The sequence below is a fragment of the Mirounga leonina genome, unplaced genomic scaffold (assembly GCF_011800145.1).
Source record: "Mirounga leonina isolate KUSES-001 unplaced genomic scaffold, KU_Mleo_1.0 Mir_454, whole genome shotgun sequence".
Taxonomy (NCBI): Eukaryota; Metazoa; Chordata; class Mammalia; order Carnivora; family Phocidae; genus Mirounga; species Mirounga leonina.
Genome location: NW_023270763.1, coordinates 15,996,164 through 16,010,625, shown reverse-complemented (window position 1 = coordinate 16,010,625; position 14,462 = coordinate 15,996,164). Strand labels below are relative to the sequence as shown.

The 14,462-nt window shown below is 46.0% G+C and overlaps 1 protein-coding gene across 1 annotated transcript in view; it reads left to right on the top strand.

Moving 5' to 3' along the window:
- The first annotated feature begins 6,514 nt into the window (after window positions 1–6,514).
- Window positions 6,515–14,462, top strand: part of LOC117999555 (integrin alpha-D-like) — a 27,226-nt gene continuing 19,278 nt past the window's right edge. The window contains exons 1-5 of the mRNA XM_034988789.1: window positions 6,515–6,582; window positions 8,404–8,509; window positions 11,011–11,114; window positions 11,250–11,320; window positions 11,447–11,561. Coding sequence (XP_034844680.1) covers window positions 6,552–6,582; window positions 8,404–8,509; window positions 11,011–11,114; window positions 11,250–11,320; window positions 11,447–11,561 — 427 coding nt within the window. The 5' untranslated portion in view covers window positions 6,515–6,551. The remainder of the gene's footprint in view (window positions 6,583–8,403; window positions 8,510–11,010; window positions 11,115–11,249; window positions 11,321–11,446; window positions 11,562–14,462) is intronic.

Genomic DNA, 14,462 nt, shown 5'->3' with positions numbered 1-14,462 from the left:
AAAAAAAAATTCTGTCTTCTTCCTCATTCATCCTAGCAATTAGAGCCCCCATTTTTTAGTGTACCTCATTAATAGCCTTTTTGATTTTGACTTGGTTAGATTTTAGTTCTTTTATTTCTCCAGAAAGGGTTTCTCTAATAACTTCCATGCTTTTTTCAAGCCCAGCTAGTATCTTGACATCATACTAATGTCCGTATTGAGTAGGTCCCTGGCAGTCGGTACTGCCTCTTGTTCTTTTTGTTGAGATGATTTTTTCCATCTTGTCATTTTGTCCAGAGGAGGATAAATGAATGAGAGAACAAAATGCTAACAGGGTAACAATGTCCCCAGAAAATATACTCTAAACAAATCAGAAAAGACCTGAAGCTGGGGTAAAAGAAAGGGAAAGAAAGAAAAAAGAAGAAGAAAAAGATAAAAACAAAAACAGAACAAAACAAAAAAAAAGCCAATATGATCAACTATGAACAGGCTGGTGCAAAGACCAGTGCCACACACTAGATTTTGGGCATATTTTGGTTTGTTAGAAGAAAGTGCCTCCCAAAATTTTAAAGAAAGAAAAACTTATATATATACAAAAAGAAGGGTAAATATGATGAAGGGATGGAATATGACTGTAAAGATGAAAGCTGTAAAAGATTTTCTAAAAGGAATTAATAAGAAGTTGGTTGAAAGAAGAGGATTAAAAAAAAAGGGAGAGAATGTGATCAGGCAGGAGAGCAGAACAAAACCATACACTAGAGATTAGGGTATATTTTGATCTGTTAGAAGAAAGTGTGTCTCAAAATTTTAAAGAGATAACAACTTATATATACATACCAAAAATAAGGGTAACTACTATGAAGGGATAGAATATGACTCTAGAAATGAAAAATAAAAAAGATTTTTTAAAAAAGGGATTGATAAGGAATATTATGCAGCCATCAAAAGGAATGAGATCTTGCCATTTGCAATGACGTGGATGGAACTGGAGGGTATTATGTTGAGTGAAATAAGTCAAACAGAGAAAGACATGTATCATATGATCTCACTGATATGAGGAATTCTTAATTGCAGGAAACAAACTGAGGGTTGCTGGAGTGGGGGGTGGGATGGGAGGAATGGGGTGACTGGTTGATAGACACTGGGGAGGGTATGTGCTTTGGTAAGCGCTGTGAATTGTGCAAGACTGTTGAATCTCAGATCTGTACCTCTGAAACAAATAATGCAATATATGTTAAGAAAAAAAGAAGAAGAAGAAGGTAGCGGGAGGGGAAGAATGAAGTGGGGGAAATCGGAGGGGTAGATGAACCATGAGAGACGATGGACTCTGAAAAACAAACAGGGTTCTAGAGGGGAGGGCGGTGGGAGGATGGGTTAGCCTGGTGGTGGGTATTGAGGAGGGCACATTCTGCATGGAGCACTGGGTGTTATGCACAAACAATGAATCATGGAACACTTCATCTAAAACTAATGATGTAATGTATGGGGATTAACATAAGAATAAAAAAAAGGGATTGATAAGATGTTGGTTGAAAAAGGGAAAAAGAAAAAAAAAGACGGTTAAAAAAATTAACTTTGAAAGACTAAAGAATCATGGTAAAAAAGACATGAATTCTATGTGCAGAATTCCCCTAGCGCTGGAGTCCTGCCGTTCTCATTGATTGGTAAACTTGGTCTTGGCTGGCTGTTCTTGCTGATCTTCTGGGGGAGGGGCCTGTTGCTGTGGTTCCCAAATGTCTTTGCCAGAGGCGGACTTGCCCCGCCCTTGCCGGTCCAGGCTAAGTAATCTGCTTGGTTGTTCTCAGGAGCTTTTGTTCCCTGCAAGCTTTCCGAATAGCTTTGGAGGATGAGAGTGAAAATGGCAGCCTCCCAATCTCCAACCCAGAGGAGCCGAGAACTCGGGGCCCTGCTCCTCAGTGAGCCCCCAGAGAAAAGCAGTCAGTCACTCCCATCTCCCCGGTCTCCAGCGCACTCTGTGCTCACCCGGCCTGTGAGGGAGCGTTTCTATCTCTGGCACCCGACCTGGTTTGGATTCTCCAAACCCAGCAGATCCCTGCAGTGCGCTCCCGCGCCACTCCTCCCAGGAGAGGAAAGGGAGTCTCCCTGGATCGGTCGCTTGTTGGGTCCCTGCTGGAGAAGCAGTGGCCCAACTGTGCCGCAGATCATGGTTTATGGCAACCCTGAGCTGAGAGCCCACTCCTCAGCTCCATCTAGGCAGCCAGCTTCCCCGCTCCCATACCTGGGAGCTCTGCCGCACTCAGGCACCCCCGGTCTTTCTGTGACCCCAAGGGTCCTGAGATCACACTGTCCCGTGAGGGTTCCACCCCCCCACCCCCACCCCCACCCCTGCTTAGCCACTGGAGTGACGTCCCTCAGCGGAGCAGACTTCTAAAAATTCCGATTTTGTGCTCTGCCGCTCTATCATTTGTCTATCCTCCCGAATATCGCCTCAGATTCACTTCTCCACACATCCTACCTTCCAGAAAGTAGTCGCTTTTCTGTTCAGAGAGTTGTTGCTATTCTTTTTTTCGATTTCCTGTTGAGTTCATAGGTGTTCAGAATGGTTTGATCCCTATCCAGCTATATTCCTGGGACCAGACGAAATCCAGGTCTCCTACTCCTCTGCCATCTTGCTCCACCCCCTGAAGAGTTTAAATCAGGAAAGGATGCTGTAGTTTGTCAAATTCTTTTTCTGCATCAATTGAGAGGACCATATGGTTCTTCTCTCTCCTCTTATTAATGTGTTCTATCAAATTGTGTGATTTGAGAATGTTGAACCCCCTTGTATCCCAGGGATAAATCCCACTTGGTCGTGGTGGATGATCCTTTTAATGTATTGTTGGATCCTATTAGCTAGGATTTGTTGAGGATTTTGGAATCCATATATATCAAGGATATCAGTCTGAAATTCTCCTTTTTGATGGTGTCTTTGCCTGGTTTGGCGACTGAGGTAATGCTGGCCTCATAGAATGAGTCTGGAAGCTTTTCTTCTGTTTCTATTTTTAAAAACAGCTTCAGTAGAATAGGTATTATTTCTTCTTTGAATGTTTGGTAGAATTCCCCAGGGAATCCATCAGGCCCTGGACTCTTGTTTTTTGGAGGTTTTTGATCCCTGCTTCAGTGTCATTACTGGTTATTGGTCTATTCAAGTTGTCAATTTCTTCCTGTTTCAGTGTTGGTCGTTTATAGGATTCTAGGAAAGCACCCATTTCATCCATGTGGCTCCATTTGTTGGCATACAGTTGTTGATAAAAATTTCTTTCCATAAAATTTTATTATGTTATGTTAGTCACCATACAATACATCATTAGTTTTTGATGTGGTGATCCACGATCCATTGTTTTCATATAACACCAGGCGCTCCAAGCAGTATGTGCCCTCTTGAATACCCATCACTGGGCTAACAAATCCCCCACCCTCCTCCCTTCTAAAACCCTGTTTGTTTCTCAGAGTCCATAGTCTCTCATGGTTCATCTCTCCCTCTGATTTCCCCCTTCATTTTTCCCTTCCTTCTCCTAATGTCCTCCATGCTATTCCTTATGTTCCACAAATAAGTGAAACCATATGATAATTGACTTTCTCTGCTTGACTTATTTCACTTAGCATAATCTCCTCCAGTCCCATCCATGTTGATGCAAAAGATGGGTATTCATCCTTTCTGATGGCTGAGTAATACTCCATTGTATATATGGACCACATCTTCTTTATCCACTCATCTGTTGAAGGGCATCTCTGCTCTTTCCACAGTTTGGCTATTGCAGACATTGCTGCTATGACATTGGGGTGCATATGACCCTTCTTTTCACTACATCTGTGTCTTTGCGGTATATGCCCAGGAGTGCAGTTGCTGGGTCATAGGTTAGCTCTATTTTTAATTTTTTGAGGAACCTCCACACTGTTTTCCAAATTGACTGTACCAACTTGCATTCCCACCAACAGTATAAGAGGATTCCCCTTTCTGCACAACCTTTCCAACATTTGTTGTTTCTTTCCCTGTCCATTTTTACCATTCTAACTGGTGTAAGGTGGTATCTCAATGTGGTTTTGATTTGGATTTCCCTCATGGCTAATGATAATGAACATTTTTTCATGTGTCTCTTAGCCATTTGTATGTCTTCTTCAGAGAAGTGTCTGTTCATATCTTCTGCCAATTTTTGACTTGATTATTTGTTTTTTGGGTGTTGAGTTTGAGAAGGTCTTTATAGATCTTGGATACCGGCCCTTTATCTGTCATGTCATTTGCAAATATCTTCTCCCATTCTGTGGGTTGCCTCTTTGTTTTGCTGACTATTTCCTTTGCTGTGCAGAAGCTTTTTATCTTGATGAGTTCCCAAATTTTCATTTTTGCTTTTGTTTCACTAGCTTTTGGAGATGTATCTTAAAAGAAGTTACTGTGGCCAATGTCAAAGAGGTTACTGCGTATGTTCTTCTCTAGGATTTTGATGGATTCCTGTCTCACATTGAGGTCTTTCACCCACTTTGAGTTTATCTTTGTGAATGGTGTTAGAGAATGGTTGAGTTTCATTCTTCTGCATGTGGCTGTCCAATATTCCCTGCAGCATTTATTGAAGAGACTGTCTTTTTTCCATTGCATATTTTTTCCTGCTTTGTCGAAGATTATTTGACCATAGTGTTGAGGGTTGATATCTGGGTTCTCTATTCTGCTCCATTGGTCTATATGTCTGTTTTTGTGCCAATACCATGCTGTCTTGGTGATCACAGCTTTGTAGTACAGCTTGAAATCAGACAACGTGATGCCCCCAGGTTGGTTTTTCTTTTTCACCATTTCCTTGGTGATTTGGGTCTTTTCTGATTCAATACAAATTTTAGGATTATTTGTTCCAGCACTTTGAAAAATGTCATTGGAATTTTGATTGGGATGGCATTGAAGGTATAGATTGCTCTGGGTAACATAGACATTTTAACAATGTTTATGCTTCCGATCCATGAGCATGGAATATTTTTCCATCTTTTTGTGTCTTCTTCAATTTCTTTCATGAGCCTGCCATGCTGTTACTCAGGCAATCCTGTTTGGGCAAAGATGCCCTGCCCCCTGTGGTGGGGGATGGTCTTTGTGGGAACCAGTTTTTTGGGGCTTTTGTTCTCTGGCAGCTTTCCCTGGCAGCTCTGAGTCTCTTCTGAGAGTCAGAGCAGAAGAGATCATTTCCCACCCTCTGTCTCAGAGCAGAGAGATTGCAGTCTGTTCTTCAGTGAGCTCTCCAGGCCACACTATCTCCTTTTCTGTCTGTGCTGCTATAAACTGCAGCATCCTGGGTTGTGCACCCCTCAGCAGCACTTCCAGTCCTTGCCTCCTGGTCAGGCATGTCTCGGCCCTTTGTGCTTCTAAAACCACCAGCCGCCCCCATTTCGCATGCACATCCCAGCTGCTCTGGGTTTCAGTCTGGGGGGCTGCCCTAAAGTACTTTCCCAGTCGCTACTGGTCTCCAAGTCTGTGCCCCATCCCCAGTGTGGGAGACTATCGCTCACTGGCGGTGTAGGATCCCGACTGCTCAGCTCCCTCCCCCTTCCATTTTCTTTGGATATGTGCCACCAGAATCACAGCTCCCAGCCTCATACCTCGAAACCAATCGCCTGCAATATTCTGTTTGTAGAGATCCAGATATATCTTCTTATATCTCAGGCTGATTTCGTGGGTGTTCAGAGTGATCTGGTAGATATCCAGCTCAATTCTGGGGACCGGTTGGAATAGGGTCCCCTACTCCTCTGTCATCTTTTCCTCCTGCCTCATTTTGCGTTTAAAGTTATTTGCTTTTAATGGGTACAAAGACATTTTTCATTTTTTGAAATAGGAGTTAAAGAAAATTTGGGCCAGATGAGTCTCCTTTCTCTCAGAGGTTCTAAACCAGCTATCAAGCAGCTCTTAGGAGGTAGCAGAGAGCGGGCACTCCATAATCTGATGCAGTTAGGTTTGAATCCCAATCTGCCACTTCCTGCTGTGTGTCCTTGAGTAATTATGTAATTTCTCTGTCAGGAAAATAGAAACCCACTGGCTATTTTACCAGAGAGAATTTAAGACCGGGAATTGGAGGACTGTAAAAGCCAGAAGGCAATGCAGAGTTGGAGTCTACTTTTTAAAACAACACTCTCACTTATCTACTCCCGTCCCCCCAACACTTCTATCTGAAGTGGAGTTCTGCCTCTCTCCAGTCTCACGTTCATGCAGTCGGGCCTCTGCAGCAATCTGCTTTATCCCTTCCACTTATATGCAGCCTGGTTTCTGAGGCCCCAGAGGGGTCCCAAGTCACCCTGGGTACCATCTGGGTCTCATGGGCTGGGGGAGAGTGGTCTTCTGGGAAAGCCTGGCCATGAAAAAGGAAACCAGATCTACAGAGGTGGTGATGGTGGGAGAGTATGGGGGATTTTCCCCAAGGGCATCTTTGGCCTCCTGCCCCTGCCTCTGTTCTATGATTAACCAAGAACTTCCTGACTGTGCCCCTCCTTCTGTTACTTCAAGGCCCTGAGTCAGTATTTTAACTTTCCCCCAGGGCACTGAGTGCCCTTCAGTGCTCTACTGCTCAGCTCTTCACTTCTCCTTCAATGCATGCTCAGTGATGGCTTTTGGAATTATGCTCCTCCTGGGTGGTGAGTGGAGGCCCTCAGGGCTGGGAGAAGCCTGGAGGGGATGCATCTCCGTCTGGTAGGGCAGATTGGGGATGGTGGTTAGCTCATATAGCTCTCTGGAGAAGCTGAGAACAGGGGAGGGCCCTTGTGTTTAGAGTCTTGTGTGGAAGGAGGAATGGCCTGGAATCAGGGGAGGGTCATAACCTGAGCAAAGATGAGAGAAGATGGACTTGTAGGCTATGCTTGGGTGGAGGATGAGCTCCCTCTCCATGATTCTTCTTGTGGGGGTCCTGGTGTGTGTGTGGTACAGGGGACAGGAGTCTGCCCCAGGGCCCCAGGGGGAAAGCCATAGGAGTCACTAGGGAGGGGAAGTGTTGGATATCACCTGGTCCCACATGTCCCTCAAGTCTTGATTTCAGGTATGCTGTCCCACTGCTGCCAAGAGAATAGTCCAGAAATTGAAAACTGTATCAGGACCACATTCGCGTGTCATTTGAAATCACTTATATATGTGTCAGTTAAAAATCAGATTCTACACAGAAGCCCAGACTGTCAGCTTCTCCTGAGAAATGGGAAGTTCCGGAGCTCTGAACACTAGAGCTTGGTAATGGCTACTTCCTTTAAAAGGGCCACAAACTCTAAGTGCCCGTAATTCCTTGGTGCTCACACTTACCCACTTCAGTCACTGATGTCACCTGCCTGACCTCTGAGGCATTTGAGTCTGAGACATTTGGCACCCTCCTACTTGTCAGGTCATAGAGCCCATTTTCAGACTCAGAAACAGAGTCATTCTTTGAAAGGAAGATGTAGTATGTGAAGCTCCCTTGCATGTGGCCATTGTAGGGTTGTAGCACCTTCAACACCTGGCCTTTTCCTTAGAACCCTAGGGTTCAGGTGTCGGGACCCTGCCTGTTACCTCCTGGCCTGATGCTTTACCTCCTTAGAATTTCCTTAGTTTGGGGGTTGGAGTTGACTCCTCAATCCAGACACTGGGAATTCTAGTAGAAATGGGGAGAAAAGATGCTATTTGGGAGTGAAGGTCTTGGAAAAAGCCCTTGAAATGTAGGGGGTCTTCCCCTGAGGTTTTTGAACTTAGTCACCAGAGAGGAGAATGTCAAGGGTCAAGAGAGTGGGTTGGAATCCTGGCTGTACCAGTGACTTGCTATGCAGTTCTGGCCCAGTCAACAAATAATAATTAGTCATCTGCTAAGGGCCGGGCACTGTACCAGGCACCATGCAAGACAGTTGCAGTCTTTGCCGTCTTAGAGTCTGGCACCAATGGAGGGGGACATGGGAAACATAAAATTACAAATAATCATAAAATTCTCAGTCTGTTCCCTAATCTGAACCTTAGGGTCTTTGTATAATGAAAAGATGGAGCAGGACAGTCTTTAAGAAGGGTGATCATATGCCCTGGCCAACCTGGGCCAGTCCCAATGACCTTGGTGTAATTATTAATGGTGCCCCTTTCACTCACAGAAGGGCTCAGTTTAGAAAATAAATTGTGTGGTCACTTTATCTTTAGGGGACACACCTGATCTAACAGACCAGGAGGTGACAGGCCTAATTTCAGATTGTGGATATCCTTTGAAATGACCTTGAGGGGGCATTTTTCTGGATTGTCGCTCTTTATATTGTGGTTTGATTATTTCTGATGGAGGGAGAGAGGCAGGAATCACACAGATGGCAAATCAGGAAACAAAGAAAAAGAGAATACCCTTCTTTTTGGCACACGAGCTGGACTGGGGTGGGCATCAAGATCCCAAGAAGTCAGAGGTCCAGAGGAGATGAGGCTTTTCTGACTGTTCCTCCTACCCCCGCCTCTCTCTCCATATTCCTCAGTCCTGGCTTCTTATCATGGATTCAACTTGGATGTGGAGGAGCCCATGATCTTTCAAGAGGATGGAGCTAGCTTTGGACAGAGCGTGGCCCAGTTTGGCAGATCTAGGTAGGCCATGCCCACCCACCCCCCACCTCTGTCCCTTCAACCTGCAGGCAAATGCTTGAATATGCATTTGGCATGTGGCATGAACTGAATATGGCATGCTCAAGAGGTGTCTTGGAGGAAGGGCAGCATGGGCAAGAAGCCTGTCCATCACTCCTCCAAGGCCCCTGGCACCCTTACTACTAACTATTCACAATCCCAGGAAGGACCACAAACTCTGGACAAGACAGTGCTTTGGGAGGGAGGTCTTGAATCTGTTCCTCGGTGACCAGTGCATGTGACCAGTATAGTCACCCTTGCGCTTGGAGTAATGTTTTGCAGTCTTCCTCTTGAAATTATTAATAATTTAATCTTAGCATGTGTGTTTTGTAAGTAAAATTGATGGGACAGTGGAGATGTGCTGGGGGCTTGGAGCCTTGGCTCACATGCAGCCCAGCCTTCTGGGGAATGTTTCTCAGCTGCCACCCTCAATCCCTGGCATGAACTGAGCAAGGTCAGGGTTGGCTGAGGCACACAGTTCGCCCAGTCCTATGAGGGTTTGCACTGGTCCGGTGAGTGTCCCTGTGCCTGAGGGAATGCAACACTAAAGAGCAAACAGGAAATACCAGGACAGGTAGAGAGGAGTACTGCCAAAGGAAAAAAAGAAAAGGAAAAAAACTTTTTCCATGAACAAGAGGCCCCACATTTTTATTTCACTCTGGGACCGGCAAATTATGTACCTCACCTTGCCTCCAGAAGCTCACATTTTCAGGTCCCAGTGACAGGGACCCAAAATGTTGAAGTTACCATGTGATGCAAACCTAACCAAAGTCTGGGAGGCATAGGAAGGGAGAGATCAAACCCAGGAGGGAATTCCAGGAAGGCTTCACAGAGGGGGTGGATTGGCAATGAGCCTGAGAATACGGGAAGATTCAGCTGGCCAAGAAGTAACATCTTGAGGTCACTGAGTTCTACATGCACATCCATCTCCCCTCCTCACCCAGCTGGCAGGCTGGGACATGGAAGCAAGTGCCAGGTGCCAGAGTTTTGTTTTTTTCTTTCTTTCTTTGTTTTGAAATGCAGAGCTTGTAAACTGAAGTGCACAAACTTGAAAGGTCCAACTCAATGAATTTTTCATATGTGTATAGCCAGGTAACTGCTGCCTAGATCAAGGTGTAGAACATCTTCAGCCCCCCTCCCCTGGGTTCCTTTGGGCTCTTCCCAATGATGCAAAACCCAACAAATCCAAAGGTAGTCACTGCTTCACTTTTATCACCATTAGTTTGTGCTCAGGCCCTATTCAGAAGATACATATATGTATAACTATTGATTAACCACTGTTCCCCAGTATTTCCAATAAAGTAAATAATATATACTGGATGACATTCTGATTGCTACAAAGTTATTGTTTTTCCTGGTTTTGCTGAATCATAATCTAAATACCAAAAAGACTAAGCCTATGTGTAAGGGATGGATGGGGTAAAGAAAAGCATGCAGATCGATGGTTTAAGATATTTTCACCCTTTTAGGTCAGCAGGTACCAGACTTCTATGTCTCTACCATCTATTTAGGTTTCCATCAGCAATTCTCAGACACACAGGGATTTCAGCTTTCCATAAAGGGATAGATTTCTAGAAAGAATCTTTAAATACTAATTTAACAAGGCTTGCTTGGCTAATTAATTAAAAGACACAAACATTTGTTTAGTTACTTGAGTGGAGAGGTTTTTGGTAGATATTACTTTTATTCAAAATTTAAAAATTCTCGGGGTGCCTGGGTGGCTCAGTTGGTTAAGTGACTGCCTTCGGCTCAGGTCATGATCCTGGAGTCCCGGGATCGAGTCCCGCATCGGGCTCCCTGCTCGGCGGGGAGTCTGCTTCTCCCTCTGACCCTCCTCCCTCTCATGCTCTCTGTCTCTCATTCTCTCTCTCTCAAATAAATAAATAAAATCTTAAAAAAAAAATTTAAAAATTCTCTCCTTTCAAGGAGTTTTGCAAAAATTGTTGCACTTATGTGACTATAGATTTTGGTATGGATTCTGATACTGCTGCTTCAAATTGAATTGTAATTCAAATTCAATTAATTACAGAATCATCTATTTGTCTTGATAATTTGTGGCTTTAGCAGATTTTTCCATTTAACTTGAGGTGATCTATTTCTTGGGTGGCTCAGAATAATGGCACCCCCAAAACAAAACGCACTTGCCCATGGTTGGGAAATACTGTTTTGCTTTGAATAGTTTTATTTTTGGTGAATGCTAAAAAAAGCAACAACACTCAAACCATTTTGTATATAAATACACATTTATTTATGTATACACACACACACACAAAGAAAAAGCCCAGCATGGTCCTTCAGCACATGTGGGTTAAACTTGGGCCCGTTATTTGAAGCCTCATGAGTGGCAAATGCCAAGAGCTTCCCTCTCAAAGTCTCACTTCCCTGCTACACAGTGATACTTCCTCACCCGAAGCACCCTCTGCCCTTACCCCTCCTGCAATTGTATGTCATGCTTGTGCCTTCAGAGTCGTGGTGGGAGCCCCCCTGGAGGTGGTGGCGGTCAACCGAACAGGACAGATGTACGACTGTGTGGTTGCTACTGGCCTATGTCAACCCATACCACTGCACAGTGAGTGACTGCACCCAGGAATTGTGGTCCTCATTCCTCCTCTACTGCAGTGCCCCTTCCTTGGCCTCTAGCCCTGACTCTCCCCACAAATGGGAGTGTGCCCATGAATGTAATCATGTGTATCTGCCCTCTCAGCACCCCCAGAGGCCGTGAACATGTCCCTGGGCCTGTCCCTGGCAGCCTCCACCAATCACTCCTGGCTGCTGGTAAGTTTCCCTGGGTCATAGGAGGGTGACAAGGGGAGGAGCAGGGGCCAGGGGAGGCTGGGGCTGGAGGAGAAGAGTATGGAGAGTTTGGGGTGACCCCTTGCTCACACAGGACTCTGCCTTTAGGCTTGTGGCCCCACCATGCACAGAGCCTGTGGGGAGAATATGTATGCAGAAGGCTTCTGCCTCCTGTTGGGCTCCCACCTGCAGACCATTTGGACCATGCCTGCTGCCCTGCCAGGTAGGTCCCTATAGAGACAGCAATTCTATGTGAGTACATGCTGGTGCTGAAGAGTGGGCAGAGCATGAGACCATCGTCTTGGCTTCCTGTGCCCATGGCCCTTTCCCAGAGGCCTCTGCAAGCCCAAGAAGGTCTGGGAGCATGGTCTGGCCTGGCAGGGAGGGCAGCTCACAGCAGGAACTCTAAGCTGGTCAAGGGGAGAAAGTTCTGATGGAGCAGAAGGGAGCCTCAGAGTGCTGGCTGCAGGAGGCATGAGGGTCTCACAGTGGTCAACAGGTGCAGGGAGGCTTTTTGGGCTTTCAGAGGAAAGGCCTTGGGTGGTGAAAATGTGGTGAGGATGATAGTTCCAAGGATCCAAGAGGGAGGCTGTTCTGGATCATTCCCTGATGAACTTCTAAGGGGAGAAAATGGTAGGGCCATGGAAAATGTGATGCACAATTTTGCCAGCACTGATACCTTCTACAGAGAATGGTGCCAGAGACACTGAGCAGCATCTCTCAGAGGGTCAGTCTGAATATGTTTGTCTTCTGTGTCCTTGGGGCAAGTGGCTTCATTCCCTGGGCTTTAATTTCCTCATTGGTAAACTGGGTCTTAATAATCAAGGTGGTTACGAGGATTAAAAGATTTAATGTATAGGGACGCCTGGGTGGCTCAGTCTGTTAAGCAGCTGCCTTTGGCCCAGGTCATGATCCCAGGGTCCTGGGATCGAGTCCCACATCGGGCTCCTTGCTCAGCGGGGAGCCTGCTTCTCCCTCTCTCTCCCTCTGCTTGTGCTCTCTCTGTCAAATAAAATCTTTAAAAAAAAAAGATTTAATATAGATAAAGTGTTTAGACCTCTGCCTGACACATAATATGTGAGTACCATTATGACTGATCTTCTAGCTAGGACCATGTGTTTGGACTAGGAGAAGGAGATAATGGGCTCCAAGTCAGAGGGGCCACTCAAGGTGCTGACTGAGAGCAATGCTTTGGACTAGAGATGCCATGATGCCAGGCATGGTGGGCTTTGAGGCAAAGGTGAAGTTGCAGCAGAAACACCTCCTACCCAAATTGTGAGAACAGTTTACAGAGGGGACAGAGAAAGTGGAGGGTGGGAGTCCAGGAGTCTTGGGGGTACCATGACCTGTCTGGGATGTCTATGCAGCCAAAGTAGGGGATGTGGCATTTAAGCACTAGGAGGTAAGTCTCTTCTAGATGTCTCCGTAATTCATGAGGTGGGATACCTGATGAAAATGGAACACAGACACATAGGCCTGGTGCAAGCAAAGCAAATTTGAGTAGAGGTAGAAGTGACTGGGTGCCAGTCAATGCCTGATGCCTGGTGCAGATCTTTATTGCACCCTCACAAGATTCAGGGTGGTAGGCAAGATGGTCTCATCTTACAAGCAAGAAAACTGAGGCTCAGAGAGCTGAGTTCCTGTTGTTAGGAAGTGACAGAGCCGAGACCTGGAGCCAACCTTGCCTGACTGACTTGGTCTTTTTTTTCAGAAGGCGCTCAGCTATAGCCTGGTGCCTGCTATTGGAAGCCCAGTGGAGACAGTAAAAGGAACAAGAAACAGAAATGATATTGTGAGGGAACTTGCCACCATTGTGGCCTGAGAGAGGATATGAGGGGTGGTTTTGTGGTGCAGCTAACAAAGTAAGCACAAGTGCAAGATGTGGGGATTGGGACCTTCAGCTACCCAGCTGTGGGGGATATCGGGTAAGGAGGGGAGCAGTGAGGGTTTCTTGGCCTGCCACGTGGGGGGCTGAACTTCCTGGTCAAGAAAGCAGGGAGGGAAGTGGCCTTCCATTTCTTCTCAGCAGGGGTGAAGCACCAGCTTGTTGCATAGGTGGGATGGGGGAGGTGTGGGGAGCGAGGAGAAGGTATTTTTGCTTCAGTGGCAGGAGGCCAGCTGCCACAGTTCAGCATCATGCCTCATTACTGTCTGTGGAGGCTGATCTCCCACCACCATGGGAGCAACACAGGATGTGAGGCACTGGTGGAGGAACCAACTGTGTCCTTCACACAGGCCACAAGCACTTATGTGAGTTTGGCGTCAATGTGAAGTGTCTTATTTGTTTATAGGTGTATGGTGTGACTCTCCATTATGGCGGACTCCATGAGGGCAGGGGTGGTATCTTTTTTCAAGCTATGGTCTTAGACCAGGTTTCCTGAGAAATAGACTCTGAGGCTCATTTAGGAATACTCTTGGGAGCAATAGTTCTGAGAGCATGAAGGAAGCAGGACTGAGCAGAGAAAGAAGGTGGACTGTGATGGATCAGAACAGACCCTCAGCTAACCCAGAGGAGCTTGGAACATGGCTGGATGCAGGTCGCCCCCAGGAGCAGGAGTTGTAATCTTGGGCAAGACATCTGCTGAGTTATCAACTGGGAGCCATCAACAGCTACCCCCTATAGCTGATAATAAGGACCTCTGTCCTGAGAGGGGGTGGGTCTTCTTGGTGGCAACCTTAGCATCTGCTGCTGGTGTGTTCTTGTGCCTGGAACAATGCCTGGCACATGGTGATGATATGCTAACACATCAGCTAATCCCCATCACAGCTATGGGAGGCCAGTCCTGTCTTAAGCATTTTGTGTACACATTAACACTTTTTAACCTACCCCGTGTGTTAGGCACTATTATTATCCCCATTTTACAGATGGGAAAACTGAAGCCCAGTGGAGTTATATAACTTGCCTGAATTCACGACTAGTAGGTGGCAGAGCTGGGGTTTGAGCCCAGCATGCTCAGAATGCACACTTGAATCACTTTCTAAATTGCCTTCCCCTTGTGCTCTATGACATTCCTAGTGTGTATTCAACAAATATTTGTTGAGTAATTGAATGAGGAACCCATCTGGCCTCTGTCCTTTACTTCTTTCTCCCCTTTCTAGGCCTTGTGGAAGGAAGGAAGCAAGG